At 41.6% G+C, this 26,426-nt stretch overlaps 1 protein-coding gene across 1 annotated transcript in view; it reads left to right on the top strand.

Annotated features, from left to right (window-relative positions):
• Nucleotides 1-9,782: 9,782 nt before the first annotated feature.
• The window catches only part of RASSF3 (Ras association domain family member 3), a 76,242-nt gene continuing 59,598 nt past the window's right edge, over nucleotides 9,783-26,426 (top strand). The window contains exon 1 of the mRNA XM_052639734.1: nucleotides 9,783-9,900. Within this exon, the coding sequence (XP_052495694.1) occupies nucleotides 9,790-9,900 (111 nt within the window). The 5' untranslated portion in view covers nucleotides 9,783-9,789. The remainder of the gene's footprint in view (nucleotides 9,901-26,426) is intronic.

Here is a 26,426-nt window from a genome sequence, read left to right as displayed (position 1 = left end):
AATGTTTGATCTTAGTTGCAGCATATGGGATCTAGTTCTCTGACCAGGAATGGAACCCAGGCCCCCCTGCACTGGGGGCATGAAGTCTTAGCCACTGGACCACCAGGGAAGTCCTTGATTCCTTTCTTTTAATGTCCCAGTCACAGCTCTGCTTTCAGAGACCCCTGCAAGAGACAATGCCAGTGTGTGGGTATGACTCTTTCTGACCCCATGGACTGTAGCCTGCCAGGAGTGGGTTGACATTTCCTACCCCGATGCCAGTGTGAATGGGGCATAATAAGGACGACTATTCCATGGCGAATGAGTGCAGGTTCTCTCTACCTGTGTTCAGAATAAAAGACTCAGAGCTAAAAGCCCTTGGCAGAAGTGTGGGAGAAGGGTGGAGACTTAAACTACTTGGAAGGACTGGTGAAAACAAATTTTGGAAAGTTCAGAGTCCCAGTCAATAGAATAAGAATAATCATTTCTCTTGTTTAAAAACTCCAAATAGCAATTTTTTTTTTTTTTACACAAATGCATTCTGTTATAATGCTTTTCAAATCAATTTCACTGCAAATGATTTCTGGTTGGCAGAAACCTGGCTCTTCTCTGAGGCAGCCTTCCTAGATTGGTTAAGTCTCAAAGGCTATACAGTGGTAAGGGGGGTGAATGTAGGAGTTACTACTGCTTCACGCAGGGCAGCTGTTATAGTTACCCCATGTTTCTTTTTTATCAGGGGACAATGATGCGGCTTCTGGGGATTAAATGTGTTAATACAAACCAAGCATTCAGAATACTGCCTGGCACATAGTGAAAGATCAATAAGTGTCCAATGAATTTATTTATTTTTAATTGAAGTATAGTTGCTTTACAGTGTTGTTTCAGGTATACAGAAAAGTGATTTGTGTGTGTGTATTTTTTTTCCAGATTCCTTTCCATTATAAATGTTCAGGCTTTGTTTTTTTTTAGTTTTCTTTGGATTTTTATTGACAACATATTGACAAGTGTAGCTTGGTGTGTTGTTGGGTATTTTTTTTTTTAGATTCTTTTCCATTAGAGATTATTATAAGATATTGAATATAGTTCCCTGTGCTATACAGTTGATCCTTGTTTATTTATATTTATTTTTTGCCTTGTCTGAGGGATCCTCTATGGTAATAATATCTTGGAAGTTAAAAATGAGATACCAATTGTATCAGGATTTTTTTCTATAGGATTTCTTTCATTGAATGTGACTAAACTAGTACTTTAATGAAGGCAAACAAGTATGTTTATTCAGTAAAATTCCCTACTATTTGAGGAACAATCCACCTAATTAAGTTTTAGCTTCAAATGTCCTTTGGAAGTCCTGTATCTTTGCCGAAATTATGCAACTATGTTTTTAATGTTTTGATTTTGGTTTTTTTGTTTGTTTTGCTTCTTCGAGGGCAACTAGAGTTTTCATTCTAAAATTTTCATTCAACATGTATACATCCATCTTTTTAGCTCGACTTATAAAAATTCTCAACTGATTCCTATGCAGTTAATGGTATGTGGAAAATACCAATGAACATCTTAGAGTTTTGTGTGGTATTGGGTTTTTACAATTTATGAAGCTATAACAAATAAAATTTTATTTACTATACTTGATTTTTCACTACTTTTTACTCTAGACTACTTTTGCTTGTTTTCTTTTGAGATTTGCATGAGAAAAGAAATGTTTAGGTGTAGAAGTGCTAAATGTTTTTCCTCTTGTCTTCATCATCTTACTACCCTCGCAAAGCCCCAGAGTGTCTAAACCAAGATCATATTAGATTTTTATCTATCTAGGGGCTTCCCTTGGAGAGGGAAATGGCAGTGTTCTTGCCTGGAGAATCCCAGGGACAGAGGAGCCCAGTGGGCTGCCATCTGTGGGGATGCACAGAGTCGGACACGACTGAAGTGACTTAGCAGCAGCAGCAGGGGCTCCCCTGTGGCTCAGATGGTCAAGAATTTGCCTGCAATGCCTGAGACTTGGGCATTTGATCCCTGGGTTGGGGAGATCTCCTGAAGAAGAGTACTCACCCCAGTACTCTTGCCTGGGAAATCCCATGGACAGAGGGGCCTGGTGCACTACAGTACATGGGGTCACAGAGTTGGACAAGACTGAGCAACTAACACGTTCAACATTTTTCAGGCTTACTGAAACTATCCTTGTAGTTATTGCCTTTTTAAAATAAAACATTTTTCACAGAGTTATTATTGAGAGTCTATTTTACTATTATGACTTAACTTTTCAGAGGTTTTAGGACTGACCCTTCTTCCATTCCATAACCCGTAGAAAAAGTTCCTTGTAGTGTTGAAACTCAATTGCTTAAAAAGTTGCAGCTATTATCTTTTAGTTTCATTTTGATGTTATAAAGCTAAGGAATATTCCAGGCATACAAAAAATACAGACAATACCATAAAAACTTTCTTCAATATCTTGATATTAATAAACTATTTATTAATATTTAACATATTTGTTTTAGTCTTTTTTCTCTAAGAAATAAATGCCACAGCTACAGATAGAGATTGCTCTCCATTCTTCTTCCCTTCATTCTCTCATATTTGGGGCATAACCTTCTCATCTTTCTTTTGTCTGTCTTTTAATGGAGACGAGTAATTGTCACTTAAGAGTTCCTGTTACTGTCTATGGCTTTGAGGGTCTGAAGAAAGAAGGCAACATGATTAAGTATCATAATGATGAAGGGCTTTTTCATCAGACATATGCTTTCCCTTGGCCTGTTCTTATCCAAATAATGAGGAAATGCAAAAGCCTAAGATGAAATCTGGGCTTCCCTGGTAGTTCAGCTTGTAAAGAACCTGCCTACAATGTAGGAGACCTAGGTTTGATTCCTGGGCCAGGAAGATCCCCTGGAGAAGGGATAGGCTATCCACTCCAGTATTCTTGGGCTTCCCTGGTGGTTCACACAGTAAAGAATCCACCTGCAATGTGGGAGACCTGGGTTCAATCCCTGGATTAGGAAGATCCCCTGGAGGCGGGCATGGCAACCCACTCAAGTATTCTTATCTGGAGAATCCCCATGGCAGAGGAGCCTGGCGGGCTACAGTCCATAATGTTGCAAAGAGTTGGGCACAACTGAAGCAACTTAGCATGCACACGGGGTCTTCAGCCAGAAGCATGGAGCAGATAGTGTTCCTTGCATGAAATATTTTGGCTTGTTCTAGTAGGTCCTAGTTGGACTGGCAAATCTAGTGATGGGAGGGACCATTTGTTTTTTCCTCCACGATGTCCCATACAGCTAGGTAACCTTCATGATAATAGGTAGTGAGTGTATTGTTCTCTGGAGCTATGCCCAAACATGGAAATACTATCCTTACCTGTAATCATATTAGCTAAACATTAACTGAGTTGTTATTATGTGCCAGGCACACTGTATTATGACACTCACCTTATCTATTCCCTGTAAGAACTCGTCAAAATAAGTGCTATTTTCCCCCATTTTCCAGACGTGGAACCGAAGCTTAACCAGGTTAGACAATGTGCTGCTGGTTACGTGATCTCAGGCTACATGTTAACCTAGGCAGTCTGATTTCCAAGACCACATACTTAACCACCAAACACACAGCCTTCCAGTTATTATATTGTTTATTTCTGTTGTCATGAGAAAAACCGGAGTAACAAGAGTGATCGTTGATACCACAGGCCCTGTTTGTGTTGAAACAGAAGAGATACTGATTGTACCAGTGTAGCTACTCCAGCGCATATCCTCTAAATATCAGCCCTGAGGTAACCAACTGCCATCATCTTTGAATCTGAGTGTCATGGAATTTTTGAGACAAATTTGAGCATATTTCCTTTTTAAAAGGAATTTAGCATATTTAGCATATGTCCTTTTTAAAAGACATTTTATTTTTTTTTAAGTATTATTGTTATTATTTTAGGCCACGCTGTGCAGCATGTGGGATCTTGGTTCCCCAAGCAGGGATTGAATCCGTACCCCTTGCATTTGGAGCACAGAGTCTCAACCACTGGACAACCAGGGAAGTACCTTAAAGCCATTTTTAAAGACCAGTCCTTTAGGAAGAGTTCTGTCTGTTTCAATGTGAGAGAATGACCTTTCTAAATTATTTTCAGGGGAACAAGGCATCATTTTGAAAGTCTTATTTTCTGATTCTGTGTCTCTATTGATTCTACCCAGTGTCAACAGAGAACAGAACTTGGCAGAAACATGATGAGAGGGACTTTTCTGGCAAGGAAAAAAGAAACAGATATGATGGGACTATCTCATGATAATATGGCTGACTTAACTGGCTTAAACAATTTAAAAAACCTTATCTCACATAACAGGGAGTCCTAATTAGGGCAGCTTCAAAGTTGGTTAATTCAAGGACCCATGCCAGTTCTTTGTGTCATTCTGCTTTGCCATCTTTAGTCTTTAATTTTTGTCTCCAAAATGGCTACAGAATTCCCAGGTACCAAATTCAGGCATGACAAGATCCAGGGAAAGAAGAGTCTTCTTTTGGTGAGTCTCTTTTCAAGGTGAGGAAACTTTCCCCCAAAGCTACCAGCGAACATTCCCTCAGGTCTCAAAGTCTCAGCGGGCAGGTGTGTAGGAGCCCTGCTCACACCTAAAGGAGTTGATTGCAAGAGCCATGGGGCACCCCGTGCCTGCGTGTCCAATTGCTCTGCCGTGTCCGGGTCTTTGTGAGCCCATGGACTGTCGCCCACCAGGCTCTCTGTCCATGGGATTTTCCAGGCAAAAACACTGGAGTGGGTTGCCGTTCGTCCTCCAAGGCATCTTCCCGACCCAGGGGTCGTCTCCTGTGGCTCTTGCATTGGCAGGCGAGTTCTTTCCCACTCACCGCACCGCCTGGGAAGCCTCATGGGGCACCGCACCTGACTGAACATCAGGCCTTCCTTCTGAGCTGGGATTGGACCACCTTCCCTGGGAGCAGAGGATTCCTGAACTAAAGTCCCTGTTTGGTTAACAAGGAAGTGAGTCATGGATGTTGAGTATGTAACAAAGTCTATTTAGGGCAAGAAAGGCTAATATTTGCTTGGCTTTGGTTTATGCCAAGGGCTTTACGTGGATTCTCTTGTTTCATCCTTAAAGCAAACTAAAGGAGCTAAAACAGGGACATTGTTAAAGATTTCTATTTTACATATGATGAACCTGAGGCAGAGAGGCTAATTAAATTATTAAAGATCACTCAAGAGTAAGTGACAGTGTTATTCAAATTCTGTTAGGCTAACCTCCATGCTCATGCTTCTTCCATATGACAAAGGAATCCAAAAAGCAGTTGTTTTTCAGTGTGATCTTTATTATAAATCTCCTGGATAAATTATCTCAGTCTTTAGCATATCCTAAGAATACTACCTACAATTATGATCACACAAATGTAATCATGGCATACATGCTGTTTCATGACCTGCTTTAGAAAATACTCGCTAATCTCGTGAGTGAACAATGTACCTTGTTGTTTTAATTTGCTGGAGTTTTCAGAAGCCTTAACGGTTTATTTATACCCAGCAACCAAAGGATTCCTTTAAAAAGGTAAGTCAAATCATGTCATTTCTCTGTTTCAAACCTCCAGTGGTTTCTCATCTCAGAGTGAAAAGCAAAATCAAATTCCCTATAATTGCTCAGTCCAAAGCGTCACAAAGAGTTGGATACAACTAAAGGACTTGGTGCACACGCATGCATACTTAGTCAAAGCGTGCGGTGTCTAAATTTTTTCTACATTTATTATATTTGAGTTTCTACTATTTGTGGATATATACTCCTTAAAGAATCTGATTTAAACTTTGTGATTTGTAATCACATTTATTTTTCTCCTGGGTTGTTTATTTTGTGAGCAAGAAGGGTTAAAACTGTTCCAAAAGCCTCCTCTTCTGCATTAATTCAAGGAAAATGGTTTATGGTACAGGATGATTAAAATTATGAAATATTTGTGTGTGTTTATAATATTTACATGTATTTATTGTTTTCAATATAATCCCCATTTAGCATAGAGATAAAAGGTCATTAGGCTATAAATTTCAATCATTAGGGTCTTGTGTCAGTGGGACATTTATGATAACAGAGTCCACTTACAAATTCTACTCTGTATTTGACAGTAAGTCCATTCAAAATTGAATTTGGTTGTATACATTTTATTTACTCCATCCCCTTCCTTGACTTTTAAATGTTAAAAAGTCTAATTGCTTAATGTGATATTTTCATTTTTTACAGACAAGTACCTGTTTTATGTGACTTCCCAGGTGGCTCAGCAGTAAAGAATTTGCTTGCCAATGCAGGAGAACAGGATATGCAGGTTCGATCCCTGGGTTGGGAAGATCCCCTGGAGGAAATGGCAATCCACTCCAGTATTCTTGCCTGAAAAATTTCATGCATAGAGGAGCCTGGCAGGCTACAGTCCATGGGGTCAGGGGTCAAAAAGAGTCAGACCTGACTTAAGTGATCAAGCACGCACCAATTTCATGAACCAAATTTTAAATTTGTGATTTTTTTTTTTTTTCAGGAATACTATTAGGAATTCCCTGGCAGTCGAGTGGTTAGGGCTCTGCACTCTCATTGCAGAGGTTCAGTTCTTGGTCGGGAACTAAGATCCCACAAGCCACATGGCACGGCCAAAAAAAAAAGCATACTAAAGTTTGCCGAACTGTTTAAAAAAAATACTATCAGAAAAATATGGCTATATGACTACTATGCTGATGTAGGAAACAGAATACCAATTTTTCTTTCCTTTATTTACTTATTGCTTTTTGTTGTTTAAAGCAGTGCTTCTACTTCAGTTATGCCTTTTTGTTACACCCAGTTCTGATGATGCGCTGACAAATATAAAAATTAATTCTGTCCTTTGGAACTTACAAACAATACCAGGAAAATATCCTATTTATGGTATGGTGGCTCACAAAGCACTTTAATGTATTTTTTCTTTTAATATCTTTCTTCAGAGTATTCAGGAATTGTGCAAAACAATTTGTTCTGGGTGTGGTTATTTCCTTCTTTCCATTTACAATCAAACAAGTTATATAAATCCTTTAACGTACACATGACTCTTAAATTGGAGTATTTAAATATTTAAATTGGAGTATCCCACCAGGGAAGCACAGTTAATAAGGATTGTATTAATGAAATAATGGAAAGCAAATGACACAAGTCTATCTTGAAGTAAGTATATCATCTGATTTCCTTACATCAGTTTATGTGTGTGGCACACACAGGGGTTGGGCTTCCCTAGGGCTCATACAGTGAAAAATCTGCCTGCAATGCAGGAGACCTGGGTTTGATCCCGGGGTTGGGAAGATCCGCTGGAGAAGGGAAAGGCTACCCACTCCAGTATTCTGGCCTGGAGAATTCCATAGACAGAGAAGCCTGGTGGACTACAGTCCATGGGGTCACAGAAGAGTGGAACATGACGGGTGACTAACATTTTCTCACAGGGATCAGCTTAGATTGGGTGAAACAACATAGAATATCTGGTTTCTAATTATTCAGTGGCTGTGAGGCTGGAAAGCCTTCAAAGTTGTAAGATCTTTAAAGTGGACTGGCTATAATTTCAAGGCCTGCTGCCTAGGGTGGCTGAGACTCCCTTGGGTTAATAGACAACTTTGCAAACTGGATGTGAGTAAGCCTGAAGGCGTGCAAGCCTTCTTTCTGTCTGAGGAGAGAATGACTGGAGCCAGTTCTATCCTTCTTGTCATCTCTGGGTCAGTTCTCCCTCCCAGCTATTCCACATGGCTGACCACTGACCAAGGAGAGAACCTAGAAGGGCATCTGAAGCTCTTCAGATCACAGCGGTCCCAGTCCTTACGGTAGCTCCCTCCTCGCTTTAAGCCTCAGTTGCTCTAGATGCAGTGAAGTGAAAGTCGTTCAGTCACGTCCAGCTCTTTGCTACCCCATGGACTGTACAGTCCATGGATTTCTTCAGGCCAGAATACGGGAGTGAGTAGCTTTTCCCTTCTCCAGGGGATCTTCCCAACCCAGGGATCGAACCCAGGTCTCCCACACTGCAGGCAGATTTCCCTGCTGAGCCACAAGGGAAGCTAACTCTAGAAAGCATCCTTCAAATCAATGACTGAAAAATAATTGGCTCATTCAGGAATTTCAGACAATAAAGTATAAGGATTAGGTGTGTATCTTAAAGCAAGTCTCCAATTATCCTTTGACTTTTTTACAACCAAAATAGAAGTATTGCATGGACTGTTACAGGGAATTAATAGCCCTTGTTCCTTTAAATTTTCATGTAAAATGAGTGTAAAATAGTACTAACTACCTTGAAGTTGCTCAGTCCTGTCCGATTCTTTGTGACCCCCACAGATTGTAGCCCCCCAGGGTCCTCTTGTCCATGGAAGTCTCCAGGCAAGAATACTGGAGTGGGTGCCATTCCCTTCTCCAGGGGATCTCTCCCACCTAGGGATCCGAACCCAGGTCTCCTGCATTGCAGGCAGATTGTTCACTGTATGAGCCACCAGGGAAGCCTGCTAACTACCTTATGCAGTTGTTTTCAGGACTAAAGGAGATAATGCAAGAAAGTTTAGCTATAATGGCTGAAAATTTTGTTTTCTAACCCTCTCTTCCCCTCCTAATGTAACCTCTCCTAAAGCCGGCTTACCACAGCAGAGCTGAAACTTCAAAACCACCTTTGAGTCAGGATCTCTGCAAGGGAATTAGTATGGTTTAAATCAGTTTAATAACACCAAGATGTAAATGACTATCACCCACAGGTGGCCTGGAGAAAAATTTTGCATTTTTAAAGAGGATTAGCTGACTGGAAGGATTCAGAAAATACGGAACTTGTTTTTTGAGGAGGGTGAAGAGTTCCCTGAACCCTTCACCCCAAGATTGAAACCGTGCCTGGTAGGTAAAGCGGATTTTGGAAGGGAAGATTTAAAAAACACGTTTAATTAATAAGCACTCGAACTGCAGAACTAGTCCACCCTGCTTCGCACCAAGTGGCCTCAAAGATCAGAATGACCTTGGCCGTCCTTATTTAGGAATGAATCCTCACTAGAAAGAAGGGCGAGAAAGACCAAAGCTCAACTGAATTTCCGGAAAGGATGTTTTTATTTGAATAAACTCTACCCAGTCGTTACTTCCTCACGCCTCTCAGCTAACTTTTAACCCTCTTTGGAGGGCGGGGTTGCCAGAGTTCTCTTCGGAGCAAAAAGACTGCAGAACTCCTGAGGGTCTCGGGGGTGGGACTGCGGGGGGGGGAGGGGTGTCCCTCCGCCCTGCAATTTTCACCCGCCGGACCCCGGGAAGGGGCGAGCAGTGCGGAGACGGCGGAGAAAGTTTCCGGCTCTGCTTGGGCCCTCCCCCAAACCCGAGCTAGCCGGGCGGGGGCACTGATCTCCGAGGAATTGGCAGTTTCCGGGAGGCTGGGGTAGCGACCCGAAGCACAGACGCAGCCGTCGAAGCAGGGATCCGGGGGGCTCCCCAAATACTGCTCCGGAAGAGCAGCGCTCGTAGAACAGCCCAGCTACATAGTCCTCACTCCCACCTGCGCCGGGAGTGACCAGACCGCCTGGGGCGCGTCCCAGGCCTCTCGGGGCGGGGCCCGCGGGGCGCGGGGCGGGGCTGGGGCGGGGTCGAGGCCCAGGGGGCGGGGTCGCTGGGTGTTTCTGGGGCCCCAGCCGCGCCAGGAGCCGGGCCGGGAAGCCGGGAGGCGGCGGGAGGGGCCGGGGCGGCCGGGTTGAGCGGCGGCCGCAGCTGCAGCAGGACGGCCCGCCGGCGGCTTGCGGCCGCGCGCCGGGAACCTCGCGGGGCGGGCGGGCGCGGCACCCCCTGCCTGGCCGCCAGCGCCCCGGGGAGGCGGCCCGCGCGCGACGGGACCAGCAGCATGAGCAGCGGCTACAGCAGCCTGGAGGAGGACTCCGAGGACTTCTTCTTCACCGCCAGGACCTCCTTCTTCAGGAGAGCGCCCCAGGGCAAGCTCCGCACCGGCCAGCAAGTGAGTGGTGTGCCCGTAGGCGCAGTACCGGCGCCCAGTCGCTCCCGGGAAATCCCAGGGCGGCAGGACCCCAACTCCACGTGTCTCTGCGGGGTGCACGAGGGATGCTCGCGAGGAAGGAGGAGGCCATCGAGAAGGGGCTTCTGTCGGATCTCGGAGTAGTGTCTCGAGCTGGTGCCTGCGGGCTTGCGCTGGGCGCACCGGGGATGAAAGCGGAGGAAGGGCGGGGAGGCGGAGGGCCCTCTCCCGCCTCCCGCGCCAGATGGCCTCTGCGACTCCGCCTCGGGCGGCCGGCGGCTGGGGAGCAGTTCTGAGAGCCTGGAGTCGTCCCCAGGCCACTCCCCACGTTTCCTCTGTGCCCGGGGACGCCCTTCGCCCCCTCGCGGTCCTCATGGCGGCCCCCTCTATTAGTTCGTTCATTGGCCTGTGGCCCCTGGAGTGTTTTGGGGGCCGTGTAACGGCCAGGAGTGGACGTAGGGACTCCGCCTCCTCTACCTTCCCTGTCGGAGCGCCTCTCGTGGCGGGGTGGGGGGCGCTCAGTAAATCTGGGTGGCAGGAGTCACGGTGGTGCGTTTCCAGTAAAGTCACCTTTATAGGTGCCTCTAATGTTTTGCAAACAAGTTCTGGTACTAGGTAGGAGCAGCCGGCGAGAGCTGAGCCTTCGGTCGGTTTCTTCCTTTTTTGGAGGAAGCGTGCAGTGGAAAGCATGACTTGGGAAAAGATTGGAAGGAAACTTAGGTTGGTTTCGCCGACCATGATTGTGTGTTTCAAGGAGGCTCCCCCGAAAGGGGACGCTTGGGCTGATGTCTGAGTCCGGTGCTTGAACCCCGCGGCCTCCTGGCCCTGGGAGCCTCAGCAGGGAAGTCCTGCCAACGCAGACGTACTGGTATCCGATTAGAGAAGGCTGGAATGGAACAAAATGATTGCTCTTAAAAAACAGCAGGCGCGCGCCCAACATTGCCATCAGACTTCTTTCTGGAGACTAGAGGCAAGGAAAATCAGGGCCGGATGATGACTTATGGGAGGAGTGAGGACGGATTAGTGTGTCAGGATTTCCTTGCCAGACCTTTTAAGTTTACTTAACCACTTTAGGAGGTCAAATTTCTTTTTAAGATTCGGAAGTTTTAGTTTTTTGAACCTCTTAACTTCCAAACCTGAAGAAGGGGCGAAGGGTAGGGAAGGGCAAGAGTCAGGTGCCCTTACTCAGTAGCTGATGATCCCAAGTGAAGTTCTGAGTCAATTGTTTCTAAGGTTTAGTCACTTTAACCTGAGGCTGCTATAACATATGCTAGGTGACCTCAACAACAAAGTTATGTATTTCTGAAAGTTCTAGAGGCTAGATGTCTGAGATGTGGGTGCCAGCATGTTGGATTCTTTTTGGCCTTAGGGGTATGCAGGGGATCCCCCCAGTCAGAGGTCAAACACTTGCCCCCAGGCAGTGGGAGCCAGGAGTCTTGACCATTAGATCACCAGGGAAGTCCCAGCATGTTGTGTTCTGATGAGGGCCCCTTCCTGGCTGTAGATAACTGATAGCTATCTGGCAGTGCCCTCACTCCAGGAAAAGGGCTACCTCTCACCTTCTTATAAGGCCACTTATCCCATCCTATGGGCCACCTTGAAGACCTGATTACCTCCCAAAGGCCCCACCTCCAAATCTTATCACATTAGAGTTTCATCATGTGAATTGAGGGGTAGGGGGCAGAGGCAAACAGGTCATAGCAAGTGAAATCTTATTTTTAGTGAAGTGTATTGTAGCCATGAGTTTGCTCTGAAGTTTGAAAGTCAGGAATGTCTGCCTCTCCAGTCAGTGCATTGAAGAATTGCATTTCCTTCCTTTTTTTTTTCACTTTGCTTTTCTCTTTCTTGGGCTCTGCTTCCCTTCTCTTCTCTACTTTGTGCTTTTTTTTTTTTTTCTGTTTATGTCACTGTCATCATTTGACACTTTGAGTAGAGACTGTCAGAGACCGTTGTGCTCATTTGAAGCCTATCCCAGAGGCTACTAGTAGCTGCTGAAAACTAGTTGGTGTTGAATTCTCCAGGCATGAGATGCTCCTTTATGAGGGCCAAGGTATCCAGGTTGAACTTGTATGAAAATGTTTTAATGCTTTAAAAAGTAAAAATGTTTTTTTCTGGGTTTATACACTTAGAATGTCTGTTATACTCATTAACTTATGTAATATTCATCTACTATATATAACATACTCATTTAATGATACTTATTTAGTGTTTAGGATTGTCCTACCATCAATATATATTTTGAAGATTGTGCTGAAAATCAGAACAGTAAGTCCTAGATCTTGCTTAAAGAGCTTCCAAGTGTATTCTGAAACTTGACTGTTGTGTATTTCCCCTTCTAAAATAACACTTACTGGGTTCTGAGTTAGGACTTATTTACCAGTTGGAGAAGGTGTTCTGACTGAATTCTTGTGGGCATTTTGGTTTATTTGAAGAGAGAGTCTGTTAAATTCCTGAAAAGATATGAGTTAAGGAAGTCAAACTTATCATAAATTTAAAGCAAAGCAGTCTTAATACAGAACATGTCTTTTACCCAATGTTAGATAAATCTTTTTTGCTTTTTTATGCCAGTTATTGTAAGAATTAGGTAGGCACCTCTGACATATAGTTTAGAAGTGAAATTTATGTTTTCTCTAAAGAGGTGGAAAGAGAAGTGTTGCCAGAAGGATCTATTATGGATAATAGTGATTTTTAAAAAGTGCTATACCACCTGGTGGAAAGGCCAGGAAAATGTGGTTTCTAGAACTCTTGAAAATATCCGGGGAAAACAAGATGTCTGTGGTAAATGCAGGATGGTGAGAAAGGGGGAGAGAGGGTGAGAAATTTCTTTCTTCTCTTGCCAAGCAAAGGAACATAGGCCCAACTTTTTCTTTCTTATTTTATATTGGTGCCCTCTTTAAGAAAAAAAAAGAAGGAAAAGGCTGAAAACTTGTCTGAAAGGTACAAAGGAAAGAAATTGTGGCCTTTTTCTAGGAGTTTGAATGCCATGCTTACTGCTGTATCCCCAGGGCCTCCATCAGTGAGTATTAGTTGAATGAATTAATGTTTTCCTGCTTTGATAATTGTTGGCTTTTTATGGGTATTCAGTGTACCCAGACTTATGATTCTCCCAAGAATCCTCTGCAGCATTAACCTAATGAAAGGTTGGGCCTTGTTAAGTGATTTGGTGAAGATCCACACTTACGTAGGGAAAAGGCAGAACTCAAGTTTTCCTGACTCAAAATTCCAGTCTCCTTTTCACTGCTTCTTGGCTATAAAGATAATTTTAATATTCCAGTTTACTTTCGCAAAATGGGCATCTGTAGTTTAGGAGTTTCTTACCATTTTGACACTCTGACTTTCATGTATCTTCATTATAGTGTTCATAAGTCATCCTTATGAATGTACTGTTAGGCTTTGTGCAGAAGCAAGAATGTCAACAGTGTGTTAACTCATAAGTTTCCTTTTCTACATATTCAGGCTTCCAAGAGTAGAAATTGACTAAAATCATTAATCTATCAGAGCATATTCTGCTTCTTCTCTAAACCAAGGTGCTCACTTTTCTTCCTGAGCCTTGGGTACATCATAGGAATAAGAAGTGACGCTGTGTTTGCTTTAGAAGTAGAATAATTAGGAAGTAATTATAATTATAATAAAAGGGAGTTAATAAAAAAATTTTTTTAAAGATGAAGTCTTATTTAGGAGCTTGAAATTATCTTCTGAACCCTCCACACTTTTTAAGAAGTTGTGCTGAAGAATGGGTTAATAAAGCAAGCGTGTGAGACTCCATGTAACAGATCTTAAGTTCACCCATAGGTTTTTTCCTAGTTATAATTTAAATATTTTTGTGTTTCTCTGGCTCTGCATTTTACACCTAGAACCAACAGTAATGAGTTGCACTATTTTATTCAGTGTTTCCATTGGAAGTTTTGGTGATAAGAGTGCTAACTTACAACATCAAAGGTATTTTGCTTAAACTTTTTATACTGACAGAGTCCTTGTATTACTGAATATAAACATTCCCAGCAGTTGTTTTGCCGTATAGCAGGTGTATGGTTATTTGCACATCCTGTCGCTGTGTCTGATATATTCTGTTCTTACACAGTGTTAATCCAGTGGAATTTTGTGTTTGTGTGAGCAGGACTCACAGAAACACATTCCTTTAACTGAATTTCAGAAGAAAATTAGTCACCAGTCTTATATACCAGCAAGCATGAACAATACACACTCTACCGCATTTCTTTTTCTGGCTAACGTGCAAGACTTAGAATTCTTTGGAAAGCAGTGCCACAAAACATTTACAAAAAGGAAAGCTAAACGCATCCAATAATGTGGTTATTCTTAGATTTCCTTTGGCAGTCAGTGCATGTCGTACTGTAAACATTCGTTTTGGGGACAAAAAAGTGAGACTGGCCGAATGCTTTCTCGTGTCCCAACTCCTTGCCTAGAGCATCAGCTCTTGTTTACTCTTAGCTTTCCACATAAATTGCTGCCTTTTGATAAAGACCCCCGTTTGAGGCTTGCTTTTCGCTTCTAATTTGTCCCAGGGTCATTGGCTAGCCGGGCCCCTCTTTGGAATGGATGGTGAGAGACAGTGTAGGATATAATAAGGTAAATGCTTGCAAAGATACATCTTGACTAACTTGGCCCATTTTTGTCCTTGTCTCATTGAAGAGCTGATATATGTTGCCATGTAGGAGGCTATTCTGGTTAAGCAGGCAGGCTACAGTCCTGTAGTCCGTGGGGTCGCAAAGAGTCAGACACAACTGAGTGACTGACCACACAAAGCATTGCCTGTTATTATTATTATATATGTTATATATGAGGGGCTAGCTCATTGTTTGCTCTCTGATGCAACAACTTAAAAAAATATTTATTTTTATTTATTTACTTATTTGGCTCTGCTCAATCTTAGTTACAGCACACGGGATCTTTAGTTGTGGCATGTGGGATCTAGTTCCTCCACCAGGAATCGAACCCAGGCTCCCTGCATTGGGAATGCAAAGTCATAGCTACTGGACCAGCAGCAAAGTCCCTGATGCAACAACATTAATTAAGAGTCTATAACTAGGAGTCTAGTCTTATTAAGCCTCTTCAGTTCCCTTCAGGATTCAAGGTAGTCCCCATCACAGAACCCGGGCCTGGAATTGCTTCTCTTAGTTCTTCCCTTGTCAACTTACATGCCACCTTCTCAGAGAAGTCTTCCTGAACCACCAATCCAAATTAGACACCCTTCCCTCTTAAAGTACTCTGCTCTTTCCCTTCATAGCAAAAGTTGTAATCTCTTGTTATAGTTTGTTTAGAACAGAGTCTAGCATGTTTACCCAGGGTCTAAAATAAATGCCTGGCACTTGGTAGGTGCTTGAGTAAGTGAAAGCGTACTCATCATTTTGAATGAAAGTCCCAGTACTAGGTACTGTGAGTTTTCTTTTAAACACAAGTACACAATTTCCCCTCTTCTCACAACTAGACCATAATCCTCCACTGCATCTTATAGAGGGTCAGTTCAGTTCAGTTCAGTCGCTCAGTCGTGTCCGACTCTTTGTGACCCCATGAATCGCAGCACGCCAAGCCTCCCTGTCCATCACCAACTCCCAGAGTTCACTCAGATTCATGTCCATCGAGTCCGTCATGCCATCCAGCCATCTCATCCTCGGTCGTCCCCTTCTCCTCCTGCCCCCAATCCCTCCCAGCATCAGAGTCTTTTCCAATGAGTCAACTCTTTGCATGAGGTGGCCAAAGTACTGGAGTTTCAGCTTTAGCATCATTCCTTCCAAAGAAATCCCAGGGCTGATCTCCTTCAGAATGGACGGGTTGGATCTCCTTGCAGCCCAAGGGACTCTCAAGAGTCTTTTCCAACAACAAGTTCAAAAGCATCAATTCTTCGGCGCTCAGCCTTCTTCACAGTCCAACTCTCACATCCATACATGACCACTGGAAAAACCATAGCCTTGACTAGATGGAGGGTAGCCATTTAAAAATGGGTAATATTGGTGGTAACCGTTACTGCTGGTTTAGCTCACTTTATTTTTCCTTATTTTAAGTGTCATTCATTTATGCAACAATTGAGTTTATTTTTGCTATGAAGGGAAAGAGCAGAGGGCTGTTTCAGATCAGTGATTCAGAAAGACTTCTCTAAAAAGGTGAACTGTAAGGAGAAAAATATGACCACTTCCACCCAAATCTGGCTCTGGGAATAGAGCAATGAAAAAACAATGTCCCTAATCTCATTTAGCAATAATTTTGTAAAAGCTTATCAAATAAATAAAGCATCTCTCATTTTTTTAAAGAGCTTGCTTCTTTGGTAAAAGGAAACTTTTGAACTGTTTACAGCTTTTTCAGGGATACACCTGTTGTACAAAGTCTGGTAAAGCTATTACGTCTATTTAGATAGAAATGTTGGCTGAGATGTGTATCCCTGTAAAACAAGCCACATTTTTCTGTTGACATCTGTCCTAAAATTGTAGAGGACTGTAATATATAATCATCCTATAGTTAGTGTTAGCTTGGCTGTCAGTGGCCAGTTGAAATGGTTTTTGCTTACTTGTATATACACACACACACACACACACACACATACACACACACACACTTTTAATGGAGAGGGCCCAGTTACACACCAGGAAAGAGATATCAGAGCCTATAAAAAAAATTAACTTGTGAAATGAATGTAAACATGTCACAAAAGTGACCATCATTCTAAAAGTGTGTTGCCCGCATAGGGTAATTACTAGTCAGGTATGGCTGTTGAATACTTTAAATGTGGCTAGCCTGATTTGAGAGATGCTATTAAGTCTGAAATACGTACTGAATTTCCAAGACAAAGGAAAGAGAAAATATATCACAAATCTTGTTTTTATTATTGGTTACATGTTGAAATAATACTGAGTATATTGAGCTAAATAAAATTAATTTTTATATGTTTGTTTTTTAACATGACTATTGGAAAATTTAAAATTAATGACTTCCTAAAATAACTGACTTCCCTGGTAATCCATTGGTTAAGCATTCGCCTGCCAGTGCAGCGGACACTGTTTGGATCCCCGGTCTGGGAAGACTCCACATGCGGAGGAGCAACTAAGCTCGTGCACCGCAGCTACTAAGCCTGAGTGCGGCAACTACTGGCCTCTGTGCCCTAGAGCCCGGCTCTGCAGCAAGAGAAGCCGCTGCAGTGAGAAGCCCATGCACAGCGACTACAGAAAGCCCACGTGCAGCAACGAAAGCCCAGCACAGCCAGTAAATAATAAAGACAGTGGCTTGTGTTATACCTCTGTTGGACAGTGCTGTTTGCAAAAGCAGAGCTGGGAACTCTTGCCAAGGGTGTGAATCTCTATCCTCTAGATGGCTGCAGGTGGACAGATTGGGTACCCGCCAAGCCCACTGGGAAGATTTTTCTTTATGAAGGGAAATGTGCCCATTGCTGTTTGGAATAGTTTCTTCTTAGCTTAGCTCGGGTCCCACATATGAGCTAAATGAGCATTTTGAGGTTGTGAAACTTGTGTATATAGGACTTCCCTTTTTTCCCACTTATGAACTGAAAGGATAAAACCATCCTAGTCGCATTCTAGCTGCAACTGTGCCTTCAGTGTGCAGAGGCAAGCGCTCATCTTTCATAGAGTATTAAAACAGCCAGAGTAATCTGCATTTTATAGACTGTAATTGCCCACTGCTGCTACATATGATTCCATCAGCTAAGATAATTTACTAATTATATATTGCAACACTCAGTTCTTTTTCCAGATACTAAACAAAGTGAGATAATTAGAGGAGGAAAAAAGGTGAGGTGGGAGATTGGAAGCCAGAAGAATAGACTTAGAAGATCTTGGATTTAAAAGATTTAGAATGTAATCAGCAGAGTGTTTTCATGAAATTAATGCCAGTTGGCCAAAGTATGTGTGTGGATTGTGAAAGGAGCTTTCTAAATTCATTTCCCAAGTATTTATGAATATTCACAATGGGCTAGACTGCTGCTGGGGATTCAGTGAACAAAACAGATTGAAACCTGCTTTCAGGGAGTTTACTTAGATCAGTTCTTATCCATGGTAAAGAGCAAGATCTTAATTCAAACTTTGGCTCCATGTTTGTTATATATATGCTGAAAAAGGAGTAATTTCTCTTATGTATATCATTTGCACTGGAAAGATGTTAAGATTTTGTGGGTTAGCTAGAGTAATATTTCTAAATTTTTAAAAACAGTGATATAAAAATCACATCACAGATGATAGTAATACATAAATATTTTGAAGAATTATTTTCTAGGCTTTTTCACTTTTTTATTTTACACATATGTAATCTTACTGTACTGTTAATTTTAAAAATTGTGATTTGGGAATTTCCCTGGCAGTCCAGTGGTTAGAACTTTGTGCAGAGGGCCCAGGTTCAATCCCTGGTCAGGGAACTAAGATCCCACAAGCTGTGCGGCCCCACCAAGAAAAAAACACTAGTAAATTGTGGTTTAACACAGGTAACATTTACCATCAAAACCATTTTTCAGTATTCAGTAGTGTTAATGTATTTACATTGTTGTGTATTCAATTGCCAGAACTTTTTCTTGGGAATTGAAACTCCGTCCTCATTAAATTACAATACAGTTCCCCTTTCCTCCTCCCGGCCAGCTCCTACTTTTTGTTTCTGTTTGGCTGTTTGATATCTCTCATAAGTGGTATCATACAGTATTCGTGTTTTTGTGACTGGCTTATTTCACTTGGCATAATGTTCTTAAGGTTCATCCATGTGTCAAGATTTCCTTCCTTTAAGTCTGAGTAATATTCCATTATATATGTATACTTCATCTTGTTTATCCATTTACTCAGTCAGTGGACATTTGGCTGCTTCCACCTTTTGGCTCTTGTGAATATTGCTGTTGTGAACAGGAGTGTACAGATATCTCTTAGAGACCTTGCTTTTATTATTATTATTGCTTAGAAACTTTGCTATTATTTCAAGTATGTACTGAGAAGTGACACTGCTAAATCATAAATTCTATTTGTAATTTGTTGAGGAATATTGTACTGATAGATTTCCTGCTATTTAAACTTAGAATTATGAGATATAGCTGTGTGACTTCAGCTATCATTTTGATGTCTGTATTGTATTTTATTGAATAGGCTCTCATTCCCGAAATAGGGAAAACATGGATGTTTCTAATTTTTGCTACTATACATAACACTGTAGTGAACAAGAGCAAGAAACCTTTACCATTTATGGATGTTTTTTTAGGATAGATACACAAAATAGAATTTACTGAGCATGAGGGTGTAACCATTTTTATGAGTAGTTATTTATTGCAGTTTAAGACTATTTTTAATCTAGTTCCATTGCATCCTCGGCTGCCGTGGATGCAGTCAGTAAGATAGAGGAAAAACATTGCAAAGTCACCTCATTGTTATTTAATTTGCATTCCCTTGGTTAATAGTGAGTGTAGGGCCTTCCCTGGTCGCTCAGTGGTTAGGACTGTGCTTGCACTGCAGGGGGCACAGGTTGGCTCCTTGGTGGGGGGACTAAGGTCCCATATGCCGTGGGGCAACTCAGCCTGAGTGCCACAACTACAGAAGCCGGTGTGCGGCAATGAAAACCCAGAGAATTTAACATTTTTTGGTGCTTTTGCATGGATCTTCCTCTTGGTGTGAGCGGTGTTCATGGCCTTTGACCATTTGTTAGGTAGGTGGAAGTCTGCAGAGCATTGCTCTTTGCGTCTCCTGTCTATTTAGCAGGGTAAGTGCTGCTTCCCCTTTTTTGTGGTCAGCTGAACTTCAGGTTATTTTTGACTTTGTTTGTACCAAAGGGTGGTTGCATATTCTGTCCTTTTGAAATACATTAGAATGTGTTTCAGGCTGACATCACTGAAACTCAGAGCAAAATACTTTTTACTCCTATAATTACGGCGCGGGAAAAGCATTGCTAAGACAGCATCAGCGTCCTGTGAATACACTGCAGAATATAGAGGGCGGGGAGCTGGATGATGTGTCTTTTACTAATCATATGAGAAAGGGTGACTAGGAGTGCCTGTTTATCTTTGAATTTCAGTAAGTTTAGCATGAGTTTTCCAACCACTATGGTAAAATTTGGAGGAATTGAAGTTATCTTATAAATGTACTGGGAACTGAAAAAAGTTTAGGACAAACTAGTAAAAACCCCACCTATGGAAGAGGATTTGTATACGGTTTACTTATAAGCATATGGTCTTTGGTTGAGAAACTGCGATTAGCTGGAATCTGACCCCATAGTCCACTGTAAGGTTCACCCGTGTCCAAAGCTGTTGCTTAATGTTTTGTAATCTGATTGTTTTATTCTCATTTAATTTTTTCCTTCTTTCAGAATATTTTAAGTAAGTGAATCTTATAAAAGGCTGTGTAGAGTTATTTCTGACTTTAGATAGATGATGAACCCTTCTCAATCCTCATATTCTTAGACAACTCAAATTTACCCTGAAAACTTCCCTCAGATGCTTGTTTCGAGGAATATTTTTTGATATTTTGCCAGTTAGATCATAGAAATTTATGTGTGTCTGATATAGTTCTCCAACAGCAAAACAAACAAAAACCAAAATTTTTTTTTTTTTTTTTGAAAATAGAAAGCGTAACTGGGTGCACTGCATTGGAGAAAAAAAAAGCAATTCTAAAATGAAGTTTAACATTCTAAAATGAAGTTTAACATTCCATAATGTTTTACAGTTAAAGGAGCTTTCCAAGGGAATTAAGATTCATTTGGTTTATTTGGGCTTTAATTTCAGCGGAACTTTGAGATGATAAGTTAAACAGAAGTTTTATTGGTTTAGGCCTTAAGCAGGTTCAGGTTTAATGGCATGGCAGAGGTGAATTCAAGGGTTACTTGACTGTAGTCAGTGATTTCCCAGCTCTGGGAAAATGTAAATATTATGTAGGTGGCTTAAAGAAACAATAATATTACTTTTGTCTGTTTAAGCCTGTTTCTGTTTGTTTAAATGGGCTTGTGGATTGCTTTTTCTTGCCAGTTTTCCTTTGAGGGGAAGTGCTGCCCTTTGAGAGCTTTCTGAAGTTTGAGAATTCCTTTCTTGCTTTTCCTAATGACCTGTTTGGGACATGCAGCCCAGTTGGCTGGTGTGAGGGTGATGGTTCTGCCATGCTGAGGTGTGGGGTTGGATCCTCGCTGTCCTGTGTGTCTCAGAGGGAATTTGTTCTGTGAACTGTACCCAGAGCATAACTGTACCTGACATTTGGTGGAGAGGGTTTGGAGGTAGGTTGTGTAGAATGAATATTTTTCAAAAAGGCAAATCTAGCACCAGTATCAGCAAATTAACTGGAAAGCCATTCTCACTGCACATAGTTCTGTGCAGTTTTAATTACAATGGATCTTAGCAGGGAGAAGCAAGATAGGGATTAAGGGTTGAGAAGTACAAACTATCATATATAAAATAAGCTACAAGGATATCCTGTACAGCATAGAGAATATAGCTTCTGTTTTATAATAACTACAAATGAAGTATAACCTTTAAAAATTTTGAGTCACTGTATTATACACCTGTAGCTTACAGAATATTGTACATCAACTATACTTCAATTAAAGAATAAATTCAATATTTTTAAGAAGATAAAATGGATCTTGATCTTTTCAGCTGAAGCGCTTACTATTTTTTAAAAAAGGGACTGGATTTTTTATGCGCTAAAAAACGGCGTTCTTCTAGACTGCTTGCAAGCAGTTGTGTGAGGCAGCCTGAGTTAAATCAGTGCTAGCCCTGTTGTCGTGGGCAAGTCACTGCACCTCTTTAAGCCTCAGTTTCTTCATCTGTGTATGACGTGCGTGCCTGGCACATAATAAGCAGTAACAAATATTAGTCATTGTTATTTGTGGAAGCTTCTACTATATATGATCATATACTTTGAGTATGCTAGGTTGAATAGAGAACTGACATTGGTTGAGAGATTTGAAGTGAACCTAATAATCTAGCTGAAGAATAAAAGACAGCAGGAAATTAGGTTGTCTCTCTTTGGCTTTATGGACCAAAGTAAATGGGGAATCTCAATGTAATTGCTCAGGAAGGCGCTCCATTCATTCCCAGAGGCTTAATTTTCTTTTCTTTTTCCTCCTTCTGTATCACTGTGGTGTCTTTGTTTTTTGGTAAAAAGGCTGATTCCTCCTGACCAAGCCTGAGGCCACCCATCAAAGTCTTCACCCACTTCTTTCTCCTTTAGCAAGCCATTCCATTGGAAAGAGGAAGAACAGGCATATGGGAGTGGGGCTTCTTTTGCCCAAGCCTTTATGTAAACGTTAACACAGTATGAAAGCGTTTTTCTTTTCATCTCCCTGTTTTACCTGCCGCAGAGTGCAGAGTTTTAGTTGCAGTTTTGCTGGAGGTTGCTGGCTTGACCGGGTGACAAATTCCATTTCTTCCTGGGGCTTTCCGTTTTCCTCCAGAAGGTCTAAATCGCCTTGTGCTCTGCGTTTAGGGACTGAGTCACTATCTTCTTTCTGGTTTTCCTAAGGTCAGGCCGAATGAGGTAATTCATATGAACTTTGTAACATGCTGCAGGGGGGACGCTGTGGTTAGAGTCCTGGTTGCATGCGCTGTGGCTGGCCTCCCACCCACAGAGTGTCTATCTCCTCTCTAAGGCATTTCTGTGTTGCTGAACACATCCGCAGTTTGGAAACAAGCTTGCTTTTGCAGAATTTGAATGTAGGCATGAAAGAAACTCAATGAGTCATGTGATCCATTTGGCTAACTCTTCAGAGGTCACTTATGCTCTCTGAAAGTGGTATGAGTTTTAGAGTCTGGTGGGGAACCTCTTTCTTTGGGCCACATGAGCCTCTTGGGGTTTGCTATTCCCTCTCTGCCCTCAACCATCCCTCCCTTTGGTTGTATGTTTTTAATAATTAGTTGGTTGTCTGAAACTGGCTTTATATTAATTCTGAATACCGTTGTGAAGAATTTTAATCGCTTTAAAAACTTCTCATTTGACTGAGCTGTGGTATTACTGAAGTACTTTTTTAAACAAACAAAAATTATTTATTTGGCTGCACCGGATCTTAGTTGTGGCATGTGGGAATCTCATTCCCTGATTCAGGATCCAACCTGGGCCCCTTGCATTGGGAGCACAGGGTCTTAGCCACTGGACTACCAGGAAAGTCCCTACTGAAGTACTCATAAATAACATCATCAGTTTGTGTAAAAGGCTTGCAACAGTATCTGGCATGTGAGAGCATGTTTAATACACTGATATTAACTAGTATTATTTCTACTGATATTAGCATTATCAGTTTAAAACAGTTTGGTAGGAGCTTTGATTCAGACTGGTGGCTCAGATGGTAGAAAAATCTGCCTGCAATCCAGGAGACCCGGGTTTGATCCCTGGGTCAGGAAGATCCCCTGGAGAAGGGAATGGTTACCCACTCCAGTATTCTTGCCTAGAGAATGCCATGGACAGAGGAGCCTGGCAGGCTACAGTCCACGGGGTTGGAAAGAGTTGGACACGACTGAGTGACTAACACTTTCTTATTGAGACAGTTTGGTTCAATAGAAAAGTCTCGGAATCTAGAATTAGATTAGGCTCTTGCTTTTGGATCTGTCATCTGTCAGTTCTGAGAGCTGCAGCAGGTTCCGTAACTTCCTTGAGTATCATTTTGGTAATCTTTAAAACAAATTATCATAGAAGGGTTAAATGAGAAAATGTGTGTTATAATTCCTAGATTATAGATTGTAACATAATTGTAAGTATGACAGCGTCACAGATGTGTTTAGAGACTATAAAAGTTTTTATTTTTAATATATATCTTGTCTCTTTTAAATTGATTACATATTCTCAGCTTATCATGGTATTAGAAGGTGACACTTGACAAATAGTTGTTGAAAAATGAATTTATTCCTCCGTCTCGTTCATGGGTGTCTGTATCTGCAAAGTGGTGATTTGTGTTTGAACAGTTACATCTAAGCAAGTTTTAATTACTTTGAATGGATTGTGATACTTAGGAAGCACTCAGATACTTTGGGAAAAAATGACATTCTAGTTCATTGTCAGATGAATCAGGGACCCAAGTAAATTTCATTAGTTTTAAGCCTCCCAGATTATCCTGTCTGTGAACTTTATGACTCTGATGCTGGGAAAGATTGAAGGCAGGAGGAGAAGGGGGACGACACAGGATGAGATGGTTGGATGGCATCACCGACTCAATGGACATGGGTTTGCGCAGACTCCAGGAGATGGTGAAGGACAGGGAAACCTAGTGTGCTGTGGTCCACGGGAATGCAGAGTCAGACACGACTGACTGACTGAGCAAAACCAAATTTTACAAGGATGAACCACTTCTGTCCTGTTCACCACTGTATCTTCATTGTTAATGTGGTGCTTGGCTCAGGGCACAGAGGGGGGCCGTTGATTTTTGTTGATTGGCCATCTGGTTGTTGTTTGATCAGACTCACATCAGAATTATAATCAAGAAAAAGAAGTTGGGTGACATAGTGGAATAGATTTCTTTTGGTTTAAAGAGTAGTAATAGTAAGCAATGACGATAGATTCTGTATCATGTGAAAGTGAGGCTTTTAGGCGAAATGGAAAGTATTTTGGACTAGGGATGGTAGAGACCTCCTAGGTAGGTAGGTTTAATTGCAAAGTCATGTCTGACTCTTGCAACCCCATGGACCATAGCCTGCCATGCTCCCCTGTCCATGGAATTTCCTAGGCAAGAATACTGGAGTGGGTTGCCATTTCCTCCTCCAGGGAATCTTTTCTGACCCAGGAGTCAAACCCAGGTCTCCTGCATTGCAGGCAGACTCAACTGCCTGAGCCATAGGAGATCCATGGAGACTTCCTAGGCTTGCTCTTTGTTAAATAGTGAAGATAGCTTTGGGAATTACTTAGCTACTTTGGGCTTCAGTTTGTTCCTCAAAGGTCTTGTCCAGTTCTGGGACAAATAGTTAATTTATACTAGAGCTGCATTCCTTATTGGAGGGAAAGTAACAGATAAGTCTTGAAAGGGACTCCATGAAATGTATTGAGATGCCAAATGAATTAGTTTGGAAACAGCTATCTGAAGTCTTATCTGGTTGGATGGGGTTGAATTTAAGTGTATTGATTAGTCATTGCTTTTTGAGAAATGAGTAGAATATGTAGAATTATTTCTTTTTCTGAAGAGGGAACATCTTGGGAAAGAATCAGAGGAGTTCTTGAGATGGATTTAATTCATCCATATATAGTGCCAACAAGAATGGGTGTCATGCAAGCTGAAGGGAACACTTAATTGTTCTGAACTTCTGTATTGCTGGAGTTATAAATATAGTGTCAAGAGCTACTTAGGAAAGAACCCACCAGCAGTGCCACATTCCTCAAAGACAGGGCAGGATAAATGTTTGAGAGTCCTCTGCTTGCTGAGAATGTGAGGCCAGGAGCCACTGTGCTCACTGAGGGTGCATTCTTGTGGGTTGGCGTGGCATTTGGGAGTGAGGAAGTACATACATTTCCTTTGGAAAATTTAATTTTTTCTTTTGTTTCTAACATCTCCTTTATTCCAATTGCACATACTCTTGCCTGGTAAATGTTCCTTGAAAACTTCTTTTAGCAAGTAAAATCCTACTATGAAACATTTCAGAGCCTATTGTCTAACACAGCATAGCCAAATGCCAGGCTTCTATAGGCGTCTGTCCTCTTGCCCACATTCTGTGTGGAGTGCCTTAACCAGCCTCTCCATTCAGTGATCCTAAAATACCCAGTTTAAGGCTCATTTCTTAAAATCTCTTGTCTTCTGATTGGTTTATGTGTATTTAAATATGGCTGTCCTGACGAGAATGAAAATTCTTGGGGGCTGAGGATTTTTGCTATAGAGGCCATGTCAAATGATTTATGAATGTGATGATTAAGTTGGTTCATTACTGAGACATTGTCTTTCCAGAGAAATTTTTTTTTTTAAGTGGCTGTGCTGCACAGCTTGTGGGATCTTAATTCCCTGACCAGGTATTGAACCCAGTCCCTGGGCAGTGAGAGCACCAGCATCCTAACCACTGGACTGCCAGGAATTCCCAAGAATTATTTTTAATCTGGGCAGTTTATTTACAACTTTGCTCTCATATGTTTCTAATTTCATATATACTTCATGGGTTGTTTCTTCAAGAACCTGAGGGGGAAGATATTTCCTTAAATTGGTTTTTAAATATTTGAGGGATTATTGATAATTTAGAACAACGTAAATCTAGGTGGAATGGTCTTTTTAACCTGAGGAGTCTGAGGTTTTTGGCTATTATTTTAGCTAGAAGGAATATGCTTAATGTATAATTACATCAAGGTTTGCTTTCAGTCATGGAAATCATTGAAAATTATTTTTCTAGCAACAGCTGTTCTTTTCATTAAACATACCATAGATCCCTAAAGTTTTGTGGTGCATTTTTGGATTGGAAAACGTGCGATGTGATAAACAGAAGAGATGATTGATTTAGTTAACTGCTCACATTTTGTGTTTGTTTTAATTTGAAATGTTGCCCTCATAAAAAATGAATATCGTGTCAGAATAGTTTATGTGAACTAAAATGTTAGCATCTTATGGCAAGTAAAGCACCGAGTCTCCAGATC

Source organism: Budorcas taxicolor, chromosome 5, assembly GCF_023091745.1.
Source record: "Budorcas taxicolor isolate Tak-1 chromosome 5, Takin1.1, whole genome shotgun sequence".
Taxonomy (NCBI): domain Eukaryota; kingdom Metazoa; phylum Chordata; class Mammalia; order Artiodactyla; family Bovidae; genus Budorcas; species Budorcas taxicolor.
The sequence above is the reverse complement of the archived record's forward strand: the minus strand, read 5'-3'. Positions and strand labels throughout refer to the sequence as shown.